The sequence below is a fragment of the Vicugna pacos genome, chromosome 5, assembly GCF_048564905.1.
Source record: "Vicugna pacos chromosome 5, VicPac4, whole genome shotgun sequence".
In the NCBI taxonomy this organism is placed as follows: Eukaryota; Metazoa; Chordata; class Mammalia; order Artiodactyla; family Camelidae; genus Vicugna; species Vicugna pacos.
Window position 1 is genome coordinate 63,877,170 of NC_132991.1, and position 21,537 is coordinate 63,898,706.

Below are 21,537 nucleotides of genomic sequence, written 5' to 3' on the forward strand. Positions count from 1 at the left end.
TATCATAATCTAAAATACCATATATTTTACTTACTAATCTTCTTTGTTGCCAGTTTTCCCCTGTAGAATGTACAGTTCATGTCACAGAGCTGGCCTAGAACGAAGAAAGCAAGAGATCTAGTTTGCAAAATTTAAGGAGATGCTCACTCTCAGGTTCATGCAAGTGTAGGCTCACCCTGTCCCTGCCTTGTTTTGGTGAAGGCAGGGATTTTTATTCACTTGTTGGCTGACACATCCAAAATGCCCGCAATAGAGACTGACATATAATAAATGTTAAATAGATATTTGCTGGCTGAATGTAACTGAGAAATTTAATAATATCAGAAAACCCAATAGGTCCCAATTAGTATCTACTGATCAGTATCGGAGCTTAGTAACAAGTTCATCTCCAGTGACCTACTTTAATTTCAGTAAGTATTTTTATATTAACAAGGTGCAAAAATGCCTAGTAGAAGATTTAAAATTACACATAGAGGCATAGGTGTATTTTACATCTAGTCCAGAGATCAAATTAGTGAGAAATCGTTTCTTACCCTTGGGTTGAGATTTAAAATCCTCCCCCATGTGCTAGAGATGATACAATGCACACCTGTATTTGTACAAATGTACAACTATTTGCATATTATACTTGCCTTAATACATAAAAGAAAACCCACTGACCTTAAACAACTTTGTATTTTAAACAACTAAAGCTATTCTTATCTTTGATTAATTAAATATTGAAAAGAGACAAAATTTGTCAACTAATGAAACTATTTAATAGACTTTAGGCATTTACTATGTGCCAGGGACTGTTTTAGACACTGTAGCATAACAGTAAGCAAGGCCAGCAAAATCCAAGTGTTTGCATTCTGTTGGGATAAGTAATATTAGAAGTGAAAAAAGAGAGAGAATTTTAGATAGTGTACAAAAATACGAGGGGTGTGATTTGACTAGAGAAGTGGGCAATGTTTTTTGAGTGATGTTTGTATTGCAAAATATGTGGATTTGAAGGGGGAACTATGCTGACTCACAATATTTAGTGCATCCTACCTAGATGTGTGTCCGAGGGAGAGATTGGTAGATTAAGTCTGGTGGAGAAAGCAGTAAGTAATGATTAGCTGATGGAACCTTGGAGGACCTGTGGCCTCAGAGTTTTTTCTGTGGCCCATATAAACCCTGAACACTGAAAACTGAAAGAAAGTATGCTCCTCAGATGAAAGACAGTGCTTTAAAAATCAAACTGCCAACCACCCAAGCTCACACCTCACAGACAAATCTTCCCATTCAAAGAAAAGCAGCAGTCAAAAGAAATACATGGGATCTACGAAAACATCTCTGAAGAAACCTGAGCAAAGGTGAGTGAAGACAAAGTATAGTAAGAATTGCTGAAGAAAAAGGGGAAAACATCTTGACAAGTTATTCTCTGTAGTCCCAAATAAAATACTGACCATATTAACCATCTAGAAAAACCTCAACAAGGATGTACAACATAATGATCTGATGTTTATATATATTGTAAAATGAGCACCACAATAAGTCTAGTAAATATGTCACCTTATGTATTTATACATTTTTCTTCTTATGATAAGAACTTTTAAGGTCTAGTCTCTTAGTAATTTTCAAATATGCAATAGAACAGCATTAATTAGTCACCATGCTGTACATCACATCCCTAGGACTTATTTATCTTGTAGCTGGAAGTTTGTACCTTTTGACCCCCTTCACCCATTTCTCCCACCTCTCCATGCCCCTCCTCTGGCAACTACCATTTGTTCTCTGTGTCTATGAACTTGTTTTTTGGTTTTGTTTTTGTCCACATACAAGTGAAAGCATACAGTATTTGTCTTTCTCTGGCTGACTTACTTCACATATATATCACAGTTTCCATATCCATTCATCCATTGGCAGATGATTAGTTTGTTTCCATATCTTAGCTATTGTAAAGATTGCTGTAATGAACATGGAGGTGTCTAGATTATTTTGAGTTAATGTTTTCATTTTCTTTGGATAAATATCCAGAAGTGGAATTGCTGGATCATATGGAAGTTCAATTTTTAGTTTTTTTGAGGAACCCCCATACTGTTTTCCACAATGGCTACACCGATTTATATTCCCACCAATAGTGCACAAATCTTCCTTTTACTCCTCATCCAAAATTCAAGAACATTTTCTCTCATATTTTCAACAAAAATAGAATGAAAAAATGATGTCAGATTAAAAACTTATTTCTGTTTATCTATCCTATTTTCAGAGTAAAGAGACTTGTTTGAAAAAAATTCTAATGAATTAAAAAATGATTACTCTTAATTGAGGAATTTCAGACTTTTTCTTTTGCCCTTTTCTATATTGTTTGCTGTTATACAGTTTTATAGAACATGTGTATCATATGTTCAAAAAATTTAAAACTCAAAAACTATAAACAGCTCTAGTTAAAACTATAATTTTACTTTTGGAAAAAATTTAAGAGGAAATAAATTACATTTTTTAAAGACACAGATATGTAAACAGTGATTATCTCTAACAAAATGTAAGCAGTGATTACCTCTCAGTTGTGGGATTTTGTAATTTTAATTTCTTATTTATGCTTCCCTTTGTTTTCCCCAATTTCCAGAACAGATGTATGATATTGGAAATTGAAATTCATATAATAAAATTAAATAAGTTACCTTCAAACACATACACATATATACACACATACATAAAACCATCTCAAAACTACTAGCCCAGATTGTAAAGATCCCTACATTTTAGGTATATACAAAAAAAAAGATGTAAAAAAATTTCACATAAAATTCAAACCATAGCATCAAATGTTTCTGTTTTGGTTTGATTTGTTTTACCTATATCTTCATTTCATTTACAATGTTTTTTATTATTTTTATCGAAGGCTGATTATAGGAAAAGGAGGGAGAGAAATGGGGAAACTATAAAAAGTTGAATGACTCATGGAATAGAAAGAGTCAAAGGACTGTGTTTGCAGATGAGGGAAAAATATAGGTGAATCATGGAGCTTACTCATCCATCTCTCTTGTTTTGCAACAGCATTTGGTAAAGCAGATGACAAACAGTTGTCATGAGTTAGGCCTTTTTATTTAAAAACCCACTGGTCCATAAATGAGCCTCTATCAGGCAGTCTGTTTGAGATAACGGGGATAGTAAATATATGTGTCAGCATCAGCATCCTGCTGTCCACGAGGTTCCATGAAGAACAAGTATTCTAACAAAACCGACTAATGAACTACCACAGCGCAAGACTCCTTTTCAGTGGCTGAGTATCTTAACATGAATATACTGATTCACTGATTTATTTTTCATGTACCAGGCACTGTTCAATGGACAAGGGAATCTTCAATGAACTAAACAAAGGCTTATGTTCTTAAGAAATTTAATTTAGTGGGTGAAGACAGGCTACAATAAATAAATAACTCAGAATATGTCAGAGGGAAGCAATTTCTATGGGTTAAAAAGAAGTAAAGTGATGGTGACTAGACATGCTGGGGCAGGAGGTGAGTTGAGTGTGAAATGTAGGTTGCAGTATCAAATGGGATGACCAGAAAGTGATATCTCAGTAGACGTGAAGGTTATGAAATTGCTAGAAATTGCAAGAAATCTGGAGAAGAATTGACCAATCAGAAGGCACAGCTAGAGAAAAAGCTCTAAAGAAAGAGCACGCTGGCTTGCTCAGTGTAAGTGATTCAGAGTAAAATAACGGCAGAATAGTAGACAAGGGGGCTAGAAAGATAACAGGTTATGTAATGACATGTCAGTCACAGGAAGGACTTAACGCTTTTACTTTGGTGGAATGGAAATACTTGGCAGAGTTTTAGCAGAAATGTAACATAATATGACTTATGTTATAAAAGGATCACGTTGGCTGCTGTGTAGAAAATAGACTGTAGAAGGAAAGGATGGAAGCAAAGAGCTTTATTATGAAACTATTATAATAATCTAGGCAAGAGGTGATGGTGAGTTCAGTCCAGTGTGCAGGTATCAGAGCTAATGGGAAGTGAGCAATTATTGGATATATGTTGAGGAAAAAGCTGAAAGGTGAGCTAGATATGGAATAGTACAAGAAGAATCAGGGCAGGGTGGTATAGCTCAATGGTAGAGCACATGCTTAGCATTCATGAGGTCTTAGGTTCAATCCCTAGTACCTCTGCTAAAAAACAACCAAGAAAGAAAAAAAGAAGAAAAATCAAACACAATCCAAGAGTTGTTGTTTTTGATTTTTTTAAAACACTGGAGTAACAGGAAGGATGAGCAATATAAATTGAAAACCAGGCTTTGAAGGAAAGAATGGCGTGATTTGACAGCCTAGAAGAAGGCTACGTTAGGTTGTAAAAACAAGTGAAATAGCTCAAAACAGCGAGCAGGGCATTAGGTGAGGCTTAAGTGGGCACGGCCGTCTTCTTTAAAGGAGCAGTTTGTCACTGCCTGGCTCTGAAGCTCACACAATATCCACTTTAAAATTTATTTATACTCTACTTCCAAAATTGAAGTGACACTGTCACTATCAGAAAAGCAGACACTATGAAAACAATAAAGAAGACAAGAATCAAGTTCTGAAAAAGGAGAGCCAGAAATGGAGCTCTATGACCGAATTTTCTGCCACAAAACATTTAAGCTGTACAAGGATTGCTGCTGTGGGTAGCTTTGCCATGTGCTTTCTCTGGCTCAAGTTTTGTCCCCTGCCTCCCCCCTTTTTTTGCCTGCTTGCTAGTAAACATTTATGTTTAGCTAAGTCTTATCTCCTTTCCACATGGTGGAGATGGGATTGGGAAGAGCTGTACATAGCTTCCTTTTAATTCGGATCACCAGAGGCCAGCAATACTTACCTGGACACTATTAATCTGCCGAAGTGTGAAGTGAGTCCCCAACAAAGACACAGCCAATTGAAACAACACACAAACAAATGTATTACAAGTTCAACATCTTCTTCTGAAGCCTTAGTGACTGCTCGTTCTATTAATTTCCCATCAGATTTCTCTACTTCTTCCTGTCATTAGTCACAGCATCACACAACAACTGCAAAGCAACCTCTACACCTCTCAAGCTGATTTTTAAAAATTTTTTATTGTAGTGGAATTGATTTACAATGCTAGTTTCTGGTGTACAACAAAGTGACTCAGTTACATATATAATTTTCTTTCAGAGTACTTTCCATTATATGTTATTACAAGGAATCGAATATAATTCCCTGTGCTATACAGTAGTTCCCTGTTGTTTATCTATTTTATTCATAGAACTGTGCATCTGTTAATACCAAACTCCCAACTTATTTTAATAAAAAACAAACCGTGGTCTAAAAGTAGGCATAGGTCCTCTTTCCTAGAAATGTAATTCATTTTGTGAAGAGACAGGAGGAAGACAAAGATGTACGTCTCTGAAAATTGGGATTTTTAGGTGCTGACAGTATAAAAGCAAGGGAACAAAAACCCGCTACCTACTAAAACAAAGACCAAACCTTCAGCAACATTCTTGAGTCCCTATTCTGTCAGAGGGAATGCATCGAGATACCAGCGAGACAGAACATCTGCAACATAGCCCAGAGACTTTAAGGTAACACAAATGCCAATAGGAACACACAAAAACAAGAAGTCAAAGATCTGAAAGAGCAAACAGAGAAAAATTCTAGGAACATCTTTGCCTTTCTTTATCCCTGTCAGCCAGAGGGCATTGCTCTTCCTCTGTGGAACAGAGATGACGTTAAAGACTTCATTTGGTTTGAGCTATTAAAAAGGGCAGAGCTGATGGAAATGAGAGTTTGAGTTGCCAGAAAGATCTCTTCAACCTTCAGCACCTCCTCCTACTGTTTCAGAGCACTCTGTTCTTTCTGTTATCTTCTTTTCCACCAGTATGTCTTCGTCCTGATAATACGCTGAGCTCTAAATATAATTTTAAAGTCCACGCGTGAGAGGCCAAAGGAAAAAAAAGCTGTCAGCCAACAGATTGTGTCTTCCCCCTGAGACGTCACTCTTGCAAGGAAGAACAAAAGAAAGGACCTTTTAAAACATCACAATTTGAGATAAGAAATGATTCCATTCAACTTCAGCTTGAATGAGCTCTGACTTCTTGATACTGTATTTTCTAAAGGTCTGGATTCTAAAATCCATACATTTTAATTTTAATAGCACATCCTTGTGACTATATTTCCTTGCTTTCTAAATACAATTTCATTTTCTGGACTCGAGTATTGGGAACCAGACACTTGAAGGGTTGTGTTGCTAAGAGACCATGTCATAGAGTGAAAATCAGAAAACCAGGCTTCTCTTTGCACATCTGTTAATAATTGCATGGGGCACTGTGGAAATGACTTAACATGTTATGCACATCCATATGTTCAAAAAATTATCTTTTTACCAACTATGCTAAAGGATCAAATATAAAATCCTATTGTAGAGCAGGAAATTATAGAAAGTTATTAGTAACAAGAGAAAAAAATTGTTTAACAAAGTATAAGATTATTTTGTCTGTGGCCTTTGTAAGCCACCTACCCTGAAGGCTTCCTTTGTGTTTTTGATTAATAATAATCTTATTATTATTAAGATAGAATTCCAATATACCTAATAACTCACCAACCCCTGGGCAACCACCAAGTTACTTTCTATCTTTATAGATTTTTCTGTTCTGGACATTTCCTATTAATTAAATCATAGAATGCATGAGCCCTCGTGACTGGCTTCTTTTGCTTAGCATAACATTTTCAAGTTTCATCCATGTTGTAACATGTACTTCATTTATTTTTATTGTTGAATAATATTCCATTGTATGAATATGTCATATTTTTGTCTATCCATTCAACAGTAGATGGACATTTGGGCTTTTTCCATCTTAGGTGATGATGAATAATGCTGCTATGAACTTTTTTGCAAGTTTTCATGTTCACATATGCCTTCATTTCTCTTGAGTAAGTATCTAGCATTGGAATTGCTGGGTAACATGGTAGATCTAAGTTTGACTATGAGAGGAACTGACAGACTGTTTTCCAAAGCGGCTGTACCATTGCCATTACTACCAGCAGTGTATGAGGGTTCCAGTTTCTCCACATCCTCTCCAACACTTGTTATTACCTGTTTTTAAAATATTTTTTTTATTTTTCTTTTTTTAATTTTTAATTTTTGGGGGTGAGGAGATAATTAGGTTTATTTATTTATTTATTTATTTATTTATTTATTTAATGGAGGTACTGGGGATTGAACCCAGGACCTCACACATGCTAAGCATGCACTGGACCTCTGAGATATACACCCTGCCCCCCACCCCATTATCTGTTTTTAATTTTATTTTATTACAGCCACTCTAGTGAGTGTGAAGTGTCATCTTATGACAGTTTTGGTTTGCATTTCCCTGATGGCTAATAATGTGGAGCATCTTTTCATTCGTCTTTGGAGAAATATTTATTCAGATCCTTTTGCCCATTTTAAATTCATTTACATGTCTTTTAATTGTTGGCTTGTAACAGTTACTCTGTGTTTTTTCCAAGTGTCCAAGTCCTGTTACTCCTGGTACAATTGATTTCACTTGATGAAGGATATATCCGCTTGCTCCCAGGAAGCAACTATCTCCTGCTATGAGTTTTTCCAGTAGAAATTTCTTCCATTTGTAAACAAGGATTTTCATGGTAAATTTAAGCTGGGGTTTCAGTCTAAACAAAAATCGTGCATCTGGAGAAAATGAAAGCCCATTTTGCAGCCCACTCTGCTTCCTTTATTCGCAGTAGATGACACGGAGCTTGGAGACAATTATTTCATTGCCCCAAGTGTTTAGATCTGAGTAAACTAGTAACTAAAGTGCATTTTGCTTATTTGAAATGGAATCTGGTATGTTTTAGACTTAAGTGCCTCTTTCCCTGTATATTTTAATCTCAAAGTCATCTCAGTCCCTTTCAGAGACAGACCTGACAAATCTTTGAAATAAAAATACTGGGAGATGTGGAAAATGTACTTAAAATTCTTATCTATTACAGAAAAAAAAAAGTCACTTTTTGTTCCCCGCATGCCACAGAAAATGAGCAGTATCCCCGAGAATGAAATCGAAAGCAACCTGTGATGTATTAAATTGTAAAGGTCTAAGTGTCTTCACCAACAAAAAGGAAGCCATAAAGTCTTTCTGAATGTGAGAAGGTCTGGAGTAGAGGGAGCTTTTGAATTGATCAAATTGAGATACAGTAAGTGCTACCATTTATAGTGACCTGGAGCTGCATCTCTCCCCATCACCTGAGAGAGCCTTTTGTTATGTGGTTTTATCGCACAGTATCCACTCTTTCCCTGTTTCATAGGTAACACCTAAGCAAGATTTCAGATAAGATACAGATTTTTTTCTTGGGTAGACACGACCCCTTTCCTTTCAACAATCATGTATTTAATACCATCTCTTCTAGGTCCCACTTCCCCTCACCAAGTTATATTTTATTATTAGTTTAGCAGGTTATACTCCAACTCTCCCACTCAAACACAAATTCGTTTTTAAAGAATACTCTTTTTTTTAAAAGAGCTTATGTTCTATTTTTTATTATTGTATTATTTAATTATTTTTTATTTTGGTGGGGGGAGGTAACTAGGTTTATTTATTTTTAGGGGAGGTGCTGGGGATTGAACCCAGGACCTCATCCATGCTAAGTAAGCGCTCTACCACTTAAGCTATATCCTCCACCCAAGAATATTCTTAAAGGGGAAAAAGTTTTCATAACCAAAGGAGTACAAAGGGATTGTAGACTAGCATTCTTCGAGGAAAATTTTTGTTGCTTTATTGGACATTTTTATTTTTTTCTGAAGATGATAGCAAGTATTTTTCATGGTCCTACTCAAATCAGAGGAAAAAATAATCTGCATTTGCTTACCTACATAGGTTTTTCAGAGCCTCACTTAATTTTTTTTTAATCAAAAACCATTATTGCCCAGTTAAATCACTCACCTAATTTGTTCTCCTTAATCATGGGTGCTGATGAATAAGCCTGTTCTACATTCAGTAGGAAATTTGTTATCGTGAGCAACTGTCAAAAGAATACGTCAAATATCATAGGAGGGTTTCAAAAAGAAAATAATTCCAAAAATATTTCTGAATGATAGAAATATAAAAAAACCTCCCAGCAGGTCTTTTTTTTTTTCTTTTTTCTTTTTCCCCTCAGCTTTACTGAGACATAATTGACACAGAACTTTAACTTCCAGGTGTACAACATCATGATTTGATACATGTACATATCAGAAAATGATTACTATAATAAGGTGAGTTAACATATCGATCACATCAGCTACCATTTTTTGGGGGAAGAACATTTGAGATCTACTCTCTTAGCAACTTTCAGGTGTATAATATAGTATTGTTAACTATTGTCTCCATGCTGCACATTCGATTTCCAGAATTTATTCATCTTTTTTTTTTAATAGTCCTCAGGGCTTATCTGGGTATCTTGGATCAAAGTGACTCTAAGTGAGAAAGTTTCTGTTTAGCATATTGTTAGATAAAGTGGGTTGTGTGACAGTGACTAACGCAGAGATTCCATGCCAACAAACTTGAATCCATGTTCGTTTCCCATGAGAAGTGGGAGCAGGATGAATGGTGCTGGGAGCAAAGACTGAAGCACTGAAGGCCCTCGTGGGGCTGTGTGTCTTTTCCCTTTCGGAGAGTTTCTTGGCTTTGAGTTCTCTGGTGCCAGCAGGATGGTTTGAAATCCAGCATTAAAAGCATAAAAATATGTCATGTTATTAGACAGATAAGTTTTGCGGGTATCAATTTTGTTATTTTCCTAATGTAGAACAGGGGCTGTTTGTGCCTGACCTGAAACAAGTGAAAACACCTCACGGCAGTATGATCAAGGTGACCTCTCACTTTCCCCAGGCTGCCTCATGGCCTCTTGGAAAACAGAGAGAGCGCCTGACCAATCTGCTGCTTCCTTTTGCTCGAATTGAGTAAAGGAAGAGCTCTAGGAACATTCTCCACTGGCTGTAAACTTTAAACAGGAAAAAATATGTTGCCTATTTCTTCATGTTAATTTCCCGATTAAAAAAAATTTTTTTTAATGAACGAGTTTCTGGCCTTTATAAATCCTGCAAACTTTTGGAAAAATGCCTGCAGTTGATCACAGACATGATAAATGAAATTCAACCAGAAATATATCAAAATTAGTATTTCTTAGAGGTTTAAGATTCATGTAAGATGCTTTCAGTTGCAAGGAATAAAAAATCCAATCTAAAATGGCATAAGAGAAACGGGACTCACTGGTTTCAGGTCGTCACCAGAACTGAGTTCATTCTTATTCTGATCCAGTGGAGAATCAAAAGAAAGTTCCGGTCCCCCAAATTTTCAGTTTGCAGATCTGAAGCTCTTTGATCATCATGGGCCAAACTTGATCATGTGCCCAAATCTCAACCACCTAGTGTCTGGGATTTGGAAAAGCACAATTGGATTAAACTCATGAGGACATTCTCAGGAGCTCAAGATAGAATCAGTTTTTCCTTTTCTCAGATATCGTTAATGCTTTGGGCTACATGTAATAGAAACTCCATCTCAAATTAGCTTAAACTATAAAGATACTTAGCACCTCACACGGAAGGAAGTTCAGAGAGAGGTGTTGTCTCCAAGTATATTTAAAATAAGACTCTGGCTTCTCTGCAGTTTCCTCAGTTCTGTCTTCCTCCATGCATTGGCTTTGTTAACATAGTGTGGTTTCTGGACTTGTATTATAAGCCTACCCACGAGGTTTCAAGATGGCAGAAATACCAACCCAGATGACACAGCAGGACAAAGAAAAAGCTTTTACCCCAAAAATGAAATAACATTTTTTGTGGTTGAGCTGGTTTAGGTCATGTGTCAACTCTCATCTGGTATCAGTCACCAGGAGAATGCCATGCTCTGTCTGGCTGAAAGCTGGGTTCCTTTATTGGCTAGGCAGGCAGGATTAATGCAGTTGGTTTAGGACTACTGACCTCTTTGGAGCTGGAGATGTACTTGCCTTCCCCGAGAATCACAGAGCACATGGAGAAGGCTGGAGACTTGAACACAGTTCACATTTTGTACGAAGGAGGAAGGAGATAATAGATGGTGGATACTCAGCCATCACTGGTCAGGAGATGTCCACATCTGACTGTTAGGAAATTCAGAAAGGAGGAGAGAGAAGTTGATGAGGAATACGGAGACGAATGATTTTTGTGACAATGTGACAATGCTGTTTTCTTCTAACATTTGACAAATAATATGCATAAAAACTTGCCTGAATAAAATATGGCAACTCAGGAGTACGACTCTAGAAATAAGTGGATTTCAATTTAAAAAAATATTAAAAGGAGCCACCACTTACCTAGTTTCAGTTCTGGACAGAATTTGAGAATCCTGATCATATTCAGAGATTTTTTGGTATCAATTGCCAAAAACTCCTGAATAAATTTCCGGTTTCTCTGCATTCAGTCAACACTGATGCCCAGAGAGAGACCATCTCCTTTCACTGCATTATTTTACCTAAACATATTTTATGGTTCCTAAAAGAGAAATTTTCATTTCACATTAGCACTTGTTTCCTATCACGATGCATTGACTGGCAATAATAGCACCTGCAGCAAAGGAGACAAAACCACCCAGAAATTTATTTCTCAGATCAGAGCAGATTTCAGTTCTGATGTTACCATCCTCTTCCTGGACCCCTCCTTTTCTCCACTGATCAGCTTCCTTTCTGACAAACGAAGCACAGGATCACAATGGATCACACATCTTGATTGTACTTTGAGAATATTTTACAGGTTGAAGTTATTTACTGATGGAGTTAAAATAGGAAGGCATTGGGTGTAATCTTATCAATATGTAGTAGAGACGATTTGGAATTCAGAGAACTAAGATTTTCTGTTCTAAGTTATTTTTCTAATATTTTGTTATTTAGTGATGCAAACTCATTAGATAAAAGCAATCCAATAGAGGAAAGATTAGATTGGTATATTTTGTTAATCTAATATAGTCAACTATTAATCTCGAACACAATCCCTTTCAATTAAGAAAAGAAAGAATCAAACTAGCATTTATTATATGCTAACTACTCTACTGGGTGGTTAGTCTCACTTTTCTCAATATCTTTATTTGGCTGATGAGTAAATTTGAGGCTCTGAAATCCACGATTTTCCTAATGCTTTCAACATAGCGAATGTCCCACTGTGAATCACCAGGAAAACAGAGCAATCAGCTTCAATGAGGAAAGGAAGAGACACCACAGTTACTAAATACCTAGTCTGCACCCGGCACTATGCAAGGCAAATACTTACAATTTCTCACTCTCCTCATCTAACAGACAAAAAAATCATGACTTTGAAAGATTTGATAATATGCCCAAATGTGATGATGTGCATGGAGAAGCAAGGAGTCAGGGGTTTCCAACCCCAAGACTATTCTCACTTCACCGTACCACTGACAACTTGCCCTGAAGCACAGCAGACTAACATGGAGGTATTCGTATGGGAGCTGAGCTATGGGGAATCAGGAATATGATTTTTAACAAATACAAAGCCCATTGGCCCAATTAAAGACAGGGATGTGGGAAAGGCATGGCTTTTTACATAAATCGAGGAATGTATGATGTCCTCTCCTTCACTAATGGCTATTCCGAGGACAGTGCACCTGTAGCCTGAGAGTTTCTGAAAAGGTAGTTTTGAAAATGCTTCACTGCCTTTGTTTTTCACAAAGTTGATATGTAAACTACAAAATAGTAACTAATCTCTGAATCCTGCAGACAAATCTACTCTTCCTGCATGCTTCTTTCCCTCTCCTGTTGATACTATAATTGATTGGGCTTGTGAGTGAACACATCGGTACATAGGTCTCACAAATGATCCTCTTGTGTGAGGTTGAGCTATTAGTAATGTATATTTGTTATAAATCAAATATTTCAGTTTTTCTTTTTCTATTTAATTATGAAGTTTGACATTTAGCTCTTCTGTCTAGGGTAAAGGTCTTTCATGAAACCAATCAGTACACATGACTCTTAGAAAAGTAACTCTTTATCTCTCAAGTGCCATAAACAATTTATTACCTCCTCATTCAGTCTTTTATCAACATTCTAGTGTCCTCGACTGTGGAGAATTCCTTTAGTCAGTCAGCCTGACAGCATCTTTCTCTATGGCTACAAATTCGCAGGATAAAAATAATTGCATGTCAGAACAAATATCCTGAAAACATTCCATTGGCCTCACCTTGTTAAAAAAACAGTACTTGAACTGAGTTTTGAAAACTAGCACCTGACTTAGAAAAGAAAAATTTTCCTTTTTTGATGTCTTTTTCTTTGCCTTTGCTCTATTAGCATTTTGTCCACAAAGAACAGCATGCAATATTCAGGTTTTGTTGGACAGATTAATATATAGTTCATGGATTACTCAAGTTCTCTAGTTTCTATTTTTCAAATACCATAAAAAGCTACTCTCATCCAGCTATTTGACAAACATTTTCAAGTGTTTTTGCAAAATATCAAGGCATGAATCTTGAAGGGAAAAATTTTCCATTTGAATTCCTCTATAATGGAAATGCAGGATTCTACTGCCGTCCCATATTTGGAACAATAATTTATTCTTTGTAACCAGCAAAAGCCTATGGATTGTCAGGACCGTTAATAAGGCAGGAAGCATCTAGGATCCCTCTTTAATTATCCTTCCTCCAGGACCATATATACATCCTTTAAATTTCAGGGATTATCAAATTAAACTCCATTTTATCGGATTTTTTTTCAATAGTTGAAAAGTAGAATGAATAATAGATGGTAAAGAAAACCCCTGTGTATGAATGAGATCTGGTGTCCTCTTGTTGAACCTTGACAATCTGAGTTCTGTGCACAATACCCTACATAATCTTTTAAAAACATGATTGCAGAGCTTGTATTCAGCCCTCATGCCTCCTGACGTTCCAGCATTGGATAACAGTGTCTTCCAGAATATTCAACTGTTCCTTCTCAGTTTCTACTGTGTTTACCATTTTTATCTCTTTAGTAGTTTGCTGTCCTTTCATCTCGTAAAAAATCTGGTTGTTTCCCTAAATACGAGCATGTGAGTTTGCTCAAAAATAATGTATTGATTTAGCCAGAGTAAACAGTCAAAGATGAATATTTTCAGCCAGTTGTTTTTCATACTTTTTACGAAGTCTATAACAATGTCAACAGTGTTTGAAAAGTTAAGGGAGGCAGACATGTCAGCTTCCAGAATGAAAATCCTGTCACTGAAGGGCCTCACAGGACAGGGAGAGGGAGAGTAGGGAAAATTAGCTGAGGAGAGAAGGGATCTGAATCCATAGAATGCAGGACGCTTCACATTTGTTGTGGAAACTTCAATTCAGTGTAGTTAATGGAACCACCACCTGATGAGACAGTATGGGCATCCATCCCCCGCTGCCTCAGACCCATAAGAGGTGAAAATTATAATTTAATTGAGTCTTTCCTAATAAGGGAATGGATGTTCAATGACTGTAAAACTTAAGCATATTCTCTTCTGTCTCCTAACTTTCAGGATTTTATACAACTCAATTTTCAAGCTAAGCTGTATCTGAATATAAATTAAAACTCATCTTTTTAGCCTAGGGGCCTGGGAAATAAATTATAATAAGAGGCATAAAGGTAATCTTAAATTTTCTTAGTAGCCACATTAAAACAGTTAAAAGAGACAGGCAAAATCAACTTTAATAATAGATTTTATTAAACCTAGTATGTTCACAATAATATCATTTCAATATTAAATTAATTGGAAAAATATTGAGGTACTTTGCATTATAGTTTTCATACTAAGTCTTTGAAATCTGGTGTGTATTTTACACTGATGACGCATCTTCAGACTTAACCAAATGAAGTCTAGCCAAATAGAGTCATGTGATGGTGGCTACTGCATTAGCATAGATCTAAATGTCCTTAGACCTTCTCCAAATATCTTGGAACATGCACATGTGTTAGGGAAGTAAGATGTTAGGCATAAATCATTTGACCATTTTATTCCTTTAACATATGGGGTTTGAGGAACAACAGTTTTGCTAGCTCCCAGATGTATATATTTTTTCAAGTAGAAAATAATGCAGTGGTTCCTCCTTAATCACAGCTATTCAGCTCACCAAGAACTTATTTCAAAAAGAGGTTGCCATTTTTACAATTAAGACAAACCCCTGAGCTGGAAAGTAATTTTTCTTTTCTCAATTACAGGTAAGCATCTGAAATTGAGAAGTCTAGTATTTTCTTTTTTTTTTAATATTTTATTGATGGATTGATTTTTGTATTATTTAATTATTTTTATTTTGGCAGGGTAGGGGTTGGGTAATTAGGTTTATTTATTTTTAGAGAAGGTATTGGAGATTGAACCCAGTAGTATTTTTAATTAAAGAAAATCTTATGGGGAATACCCACTCAGATTTCATTTGATGAATTTCATCGTCCTGCAAAGAAATTTTGAATTCAATTAAATGGTCGGTTCCTATGTTGCCTTTTTCTTTCTTAGTGCTATGATCATTATCAAATGCTGATTCATGAATTAAAAGTAATAAAAAATTGATCCCAGTATGGGAGAAATATCAGCCTAGCCAATAACAGATTTAAGAACTTTGCACAACTGCATGTTAGTTTCCTGATCATGTACCTTCCACCTTTACTTCTGTCACTCTGTGCTCATTTTTATCAGTGCACACTACCTGAGTGTTTTGTAACCCCCCTAAGCAGAAACGTTTTTGGAAGGGTCCTTTGGACTGTTCATTAAGTTGGCACTTGGTTCTTATATTTGTGCTCTGGATACATATATATTAATAAATTTATTCAGGCAGTCAAATATATTTACACTGAAGTTGTGTCTGGCACAGTTATCTTAACATCTCTCTATCTCTGACTTTTTCTCCCTCTACAGCAATATCACTTAGCCATCCTACTTAATGCCGTCTCCAAAAGGGAATTCTACTAAGAAGGTGACGAGATGTGTCAACAGCAAGCTTACAGAACAGTTTCCTAGAAACTACTATCTGCAAAGCTAAAATGTGTAAGTTATTTTAAAATAATACCTCATTTAGTCCACACTACAACCTTATGAAATGAAGAGTATTATTACACCGAATTTTACAAATTAGGAAACTGAGGCACAGAAATGCTAAGTAACTTGCCAATTGCCTCGAGCTATTAAATGGGTTTGGACCCAGGCGTTCTGGTTCCAGAGCCTGTGCTCTTAACTACTACCCCACCCCACCCTGTGTAAGCAAGTCTACTGTATTCTCAGCTTTAATTTTGATGGACCTTTCCAATGAGCCTAAAAGGAAAAGAGGACCACTTTACTGCATGAAACACACAGGAAACATTTTATTAGCTTCTACATGGAGAAAAGGGTGGAGTAAAAATGTTTCAGCAGAAATCCACGGCCCTCCTCAAGGAGCCCACTCGGGCACTCGTGGCCCCCCAGTCGTGGTAATGCCTGTAGTCCCCCGGCCGCAGCAGGTACTGCCGCCCCCGGTAGTTGGGCATCTCGTAGAGGACCCACCAGCCCTCCAGCACATTGAAGGAGTGGATCTCACTGAAGTGGAAGCGGTCATGGAGCGAGGAGCAGTCCTCGGTGATCTCCACCATCTGGCCCCTGTAGTCCTCTCGCTCGTAGATCCTCAGCCGATGGGAGCTTGTCTGTGGGTTCAGCGATCAGCAGGTGGGGAAAAGTCAGAACACCTAGCCTTTAGCAACCACTCACTCGCACCCCTGGGGGGATGGGCATTGCTTTATCTTTCCTGTATCAAAGGTGACAAAATTAAAGAAAGAGACTGCCAACACTAGGGCTGCTGTGTATGGTTGGATAGGTTGTACACTGCAAAATGCAAAAAGGAGAGGGAGAGTATAGCTCAAGTGGTAAAGCATATGCTCAGCATACACAAGGCCCTGGGTTCAATCCCCAGTATCTCCTCTAAAAATAAATAAATAAGTAAGCTTAATTATGCCCTCAAAAATAAATTTAAAAATTTTTTAAAAACACAAAAGGGCACCATCCACATAGACAGTGACATGAATGGTATTCCCTAGAGTTTTTCTGGGTCACCACCAATATGAACTATACATGCTGGCTCTATTTAGTACCATTCTTAAGTAACAATTTTTCTATATTTGTTTTGCTCTTTCCTTTATAAACTTACGGTAGTCAGGAGCTCTCCTTGGAAGATATAAAAATAATTAGATATTTAAATAAAAAGACAAATACATCCCTGGCAAAAGGCTTGATTTTGAATCTCAGTAACATTAGAAGAGGCTGGGGAGAAAGGAAGTCGAACTGCTTTCCCCAAAGTGAGGTACAGATTGATTCAGCCCAGGCAAATCCTTAATCCTTTCCTTTCTTTTTAAGTCCTGCTGCTCCAAAATCCTAAAGAGTAAGAGCCATCAGAGGGTTCAGTTCTCAGCTCTAGTATATGCTCCAGAAAAGCAGTTTTAGGTAATTAATAAAAACAGAAGTTCAAGATGATGAATGAGGCCTGTCTAGATCAACAGATTATAAAATCTTAAGGAAATGGAAGGTAGGCTGTTGGTCCTAAGCAAATCCTGTCTGTCTTTTCTTGAGCACTTCTTCTTTTATCTGCTTGTTCCTTCTGAGTGGGTATCCATTCCATGCCTTCCTTCTTCCACCATTAAATCCTCTTTAGGAAGGCTGTCATAAGCAATTCATTCTGAGGTATAAAAAACTGATAACAAGGCACCTTCCACGGTTTGCAAAGGACTCATATGTATGTTACCTAATTTGATCTTCACAACAGCCCAACACATGTGCAGCAACTAGTCTAAGTCTTCTTTTATGAGAAACTACTGACTAGGGCTCTCGGTCTATAATCAGAAGAGGCAGGACGGGAAAGTGGAAGCCTAGATTTCCAGGCTCCTAATGCCAGTCTGGGTCCTGTTGAGGCATTAAAGCCTCTGCGGGGTTTCAAACTTCCCCGCAGTGGCCACAGGACTCTGTCATAGTTAAATTAGAGCATCTCTAGCTGTGGAATTCCAGGCTGCTGGGGCTTTATTTGGGTAGCTTTGCAGGAGCTACTGAAATCGCACTGTTGGTTATTTGTTTTGCCTAATCAAGGCAGGACTTGATATACGCTTGATATTGGACGAGGGGGTGGCTTGTCCGTGCCAGGCAGTCTCCTTTGGACCTTATCACAGCTCTATGAACTAGCTGCTCTTACTAGCGCTGTCTCACTGAGAGGACAGAGAGAACCGGCCCCAGTGACCAGTTTCAGGCCGCCTGAGTGTGGGTCCACCTGTTGCTTGTTCACCCCTCTGCCGTAGAGGCCGTGAACTAAGGCCATGCACTACTTTTTCCGAGTAGAGGTGAGTTCAATTTTAGCAAAGGAAAAGAAAATTTCACTTAAAAGCATTGCATCGCGTACTTTTTCAGTGAAGCCTTCGAGATATCAATAAAGGGAAAGAGAACGCAGAGAGGGCCGGCAAAAGAAGGCCACCGCCCTAGAGAATGACTCCCGCGCCTGGAGCGCTGGGGTGACTCGAGGGCCCGCGGGACCAGGGGAACGGGACTCACGTGGGGGATGAGGCGGCAGGAGCGGATGGAGTCGCTGAGGCCCATCCACTGCTGGTAGTCGGGGTAGTCCCCGCGCCGCAGGAAGTACTGGCAGCCCGAGAAGTTGGGCTGCTCGTAGAGCATCCAGCAGCCGCTGTCCACGCGGATGGAGTTGCAGCGGCCCACGTAGGGCTGCAGGTTGGCGTGGTCGCTGCTGCACTCGTAGTGGCGGCCCTGGAAGCCCCGGTCCTCGTAGAAGGTGATCTGCAAGGAAGGGGAGGAGAGGGCTCAGGCCAGGCTCGCAGCCCCCGTGTGCGGGGCCCCTGGCGGCCCGGGCGCCGGGCTCACCTTCCCCATGGCTGGAGCACACGTGCGGCGCGAGCTCAGTGCGGCGGGGCCGGCGCGCGGGTCTATATAGCAGGAGGGCTGCTGCGTCGGCAGGAACAACACAAAAGGGGCCCCCGGGGGAGGAGGATTTCCTCTCTCTCTCTCTTTTCTATATAATGACGGCGGGGGTGGGGTGGGGGACTTATTGTATGTTTTCTCTTAGACTCTCCAGAGCTTTCGAACTGATGACCCGCGTAAAACTGTCACTTGGTGCCCCTGGGGCCTTTAGATGAAGCCTATTCAGGAAAATGGAACCAGGCAAAAGCGCTTAACAGAGTTAATAATTGTAATTAAGTATTTTTTAACTTTTTAAAATTTCAAAATGATGTCTTTTAGAGTAACAACAGCAGATAGTGACCGAGTCTGAGGTCAGGGTGGGCTACAGCAGGAGGCGTTTAGATCAGAGAGCATTTCCCTGGTGTGAGGCTGGGGGGCGTGGGGACGCACCTGCCTTCTCCGCAGGACGTTTAGAGGAGGATTGGGGTTTCCTCTAAGAGAACCTCTGAGATCCTCCCCGCGGATGAGCGGGTGCAGCAGATACTACACCTGAGGAAAGGAGGGGATGGAGTTGGATCCTCAGGAAGCCCTGTTTAGGCTTCTGGCTCTGCTCTGCTCCCTGGAGACCCGGCGGACCAGGGACACCTCCAGACTCAGCCCGGTGCCTGCCACCCCACAGGCCAGGAAACCCTCACATTTGGAGTTCATGAGGTGGCTCTCTGGTGGTTATTAGTCACACCGTAACTTTCTGTTTAATATTTTTTACTAAGTGCTAGGCTTATTTGTTTGGATCTAGCTGCTGACAAATGCAAGTTAACCTGCAAATTATAACAAGATTTTAAATCCCACCATTTTACAAAGCTTCTGCCTTCTCTACCTTTCCCAGCCCTGGACAAGCCCTGGTCACTCTCTGGTTAAGCCCTGGTCACATTCTGACTCTAGAGGCTGGAGTCTTCCTTCATCCTGTCAAGGCTCTGTCTCCTCCTCCGGCCCCTAGCAGCTCCTGGTGCCCTACTCTCTTTAGAGCAAGCTTTCTCAACCTCAGCACTACTGTGACATTTTAGACTGGAAACTCTTGTGGGAGACTGTCCTGTACATTGAGGATATTTAGCAACACCCTTACCACTATCCACTAGAGGCCAATAGCACCCACTTCCTTCCTCCCCAAGTTATGGCAACCTGACATGTGTTCAGATATTTTCAAAAGTCCCCATGGGGAACAAAATCAGCCTTTCTTGAAAACTATGTGCCTAACATTCTCACCAGCACTTACCCCACTGCATTAATGAGATCATTTTCCGACTGTGTGGAATTGCAGCAATTCCTCAGAGATGCTCTGGAGCCACTCAGAGAGCAAGCAGGAGGGAAAGGGGGTGGGGTGTGTGTGTGCCTCTCCTATTCTTCTACTTCAGCCAGAGCACTTTCACTTGTATCTGTTTTATAGAAAAACTTATTTGAAAACAGGGTTTTATTACTAGATAATGATACTTTTAAAAAATAAATATTTGAAGACCTTTGGTTTAAGGAATTGTGATTCTCATAATGCCCTTTAAAATACAAATATTTTACCTACTAACCCCAGTACATAATGGAATTGTTATCCTTTTACAGATCAGTGTAAATGAGTTTCTCTAGAGAGCTTGCTGATTTCTCATGCAAAGATCTCGTGAGCATGAAACACAGGCTTGCTAAATTTTGATGTGATAAAGTCTGGAAACACTGGATCATGGCACTGTGCCAAAGAGTGCAAGAATGAGGTGGATATCACATGGAAAGTTCTGGACAACCAGAGATTAGCCCATGAACAGTGAGCTAGTGAAAAGTGGCTGTGAAGTGCCAGCTAGTGAAGAGCTGGCAGAGAGAATGCACTAAAACTGGGCTTTGACAAATTCACAGTCTGGTCTAGAAGCTGATTTCAGTTTGGGGCTGTGTTTTGACAATTTCTGAATGGTTCTTTGAAGATGATATGGTTCCATTAGAAGATTAACTTAGGGATCTATTGATCTGACTTTTTAAAAAATCATCAAGGATAGTTCAGTTGTTCATAATACTTTTTTAATTTCAACATTACCCTCAGTCTTCTAACCTGCAAAGCTTAGTGCTGAGTAGATTTCTTTTTAAGTAAAACTTTCCAGGAGACTGAAAATGGATAGCATCAATTTTTATTAGTTAGTAAATCATGAATGACTGAAAAATTGTGCTGAACACTGGAATTTGACACAACATTGTAAAATGATTATAAATCAATAAAAAATGTTAAAAAAAAAAAAGAAAATCATGGGGAAGTACTTTATTACTGTATGAACAGAAAAACACAAATAGTATAGAGACATTGGGCCCAGAAGTTAGCAAGGATATAAATCTGTTTTATCCTGCCTACCCTAAATGTGCTACCAAGGCAATTAAGCTTTTCCTCCAAACTCTTGGGGGAAAACAGCAACAACAACAGTCCTTTAGAAAATAAGGCAGGTAAAGTGGGGGAACTGAGCACCATCAAATAAAGCATGTAATATTCAGTACACTGGCAAGAAAATGCAAAACCTTGAATCACTGGGGTCTTTCTTCCAAAGGCTTACAACAGGTTTTCCCAAGAGGATGTGGCAAACTTTCTTCCAATTGACTGTTTTATTATTTGAACCTTTTGATCAATGTTTATTTTTCCAAAATAAGCATCAAATAATAAATTTCTTAATTATACTCTTTCCTGATG

The 21,537-nt window shown here is 38.6% G+C and overlaps 1 protein-coding gene across 1 annotated transcript; it reads right to left on the reverse strand.

Moving 5' to 3' along the window:
* Positions 1 to 16,306: 16,306 nt before the first annotated feature.
* On the reverse strand, positions 16,307 to 18,800 carry LOC116280463 (gamma-crystallin F). Its single transcript, XM_072960687.1, has 3 exons — positions 18,792 to 18,800; positions 18,465 to 18,707; positions 16,307 to 16,579 (listed from the first exon to the last, which is right to left on the reverse strand). The coding sequence occupies exons 1-3, from the start codon at positions 18,798 to 18,800 to the stop codon at positions 16,307 to 16,309; spliced, it is 525 nt and encodes a 174-aa protein (XP_072816788.1).
* Positions 18,801 to 21,537: the final 2,737 nt, after the last annotated feature.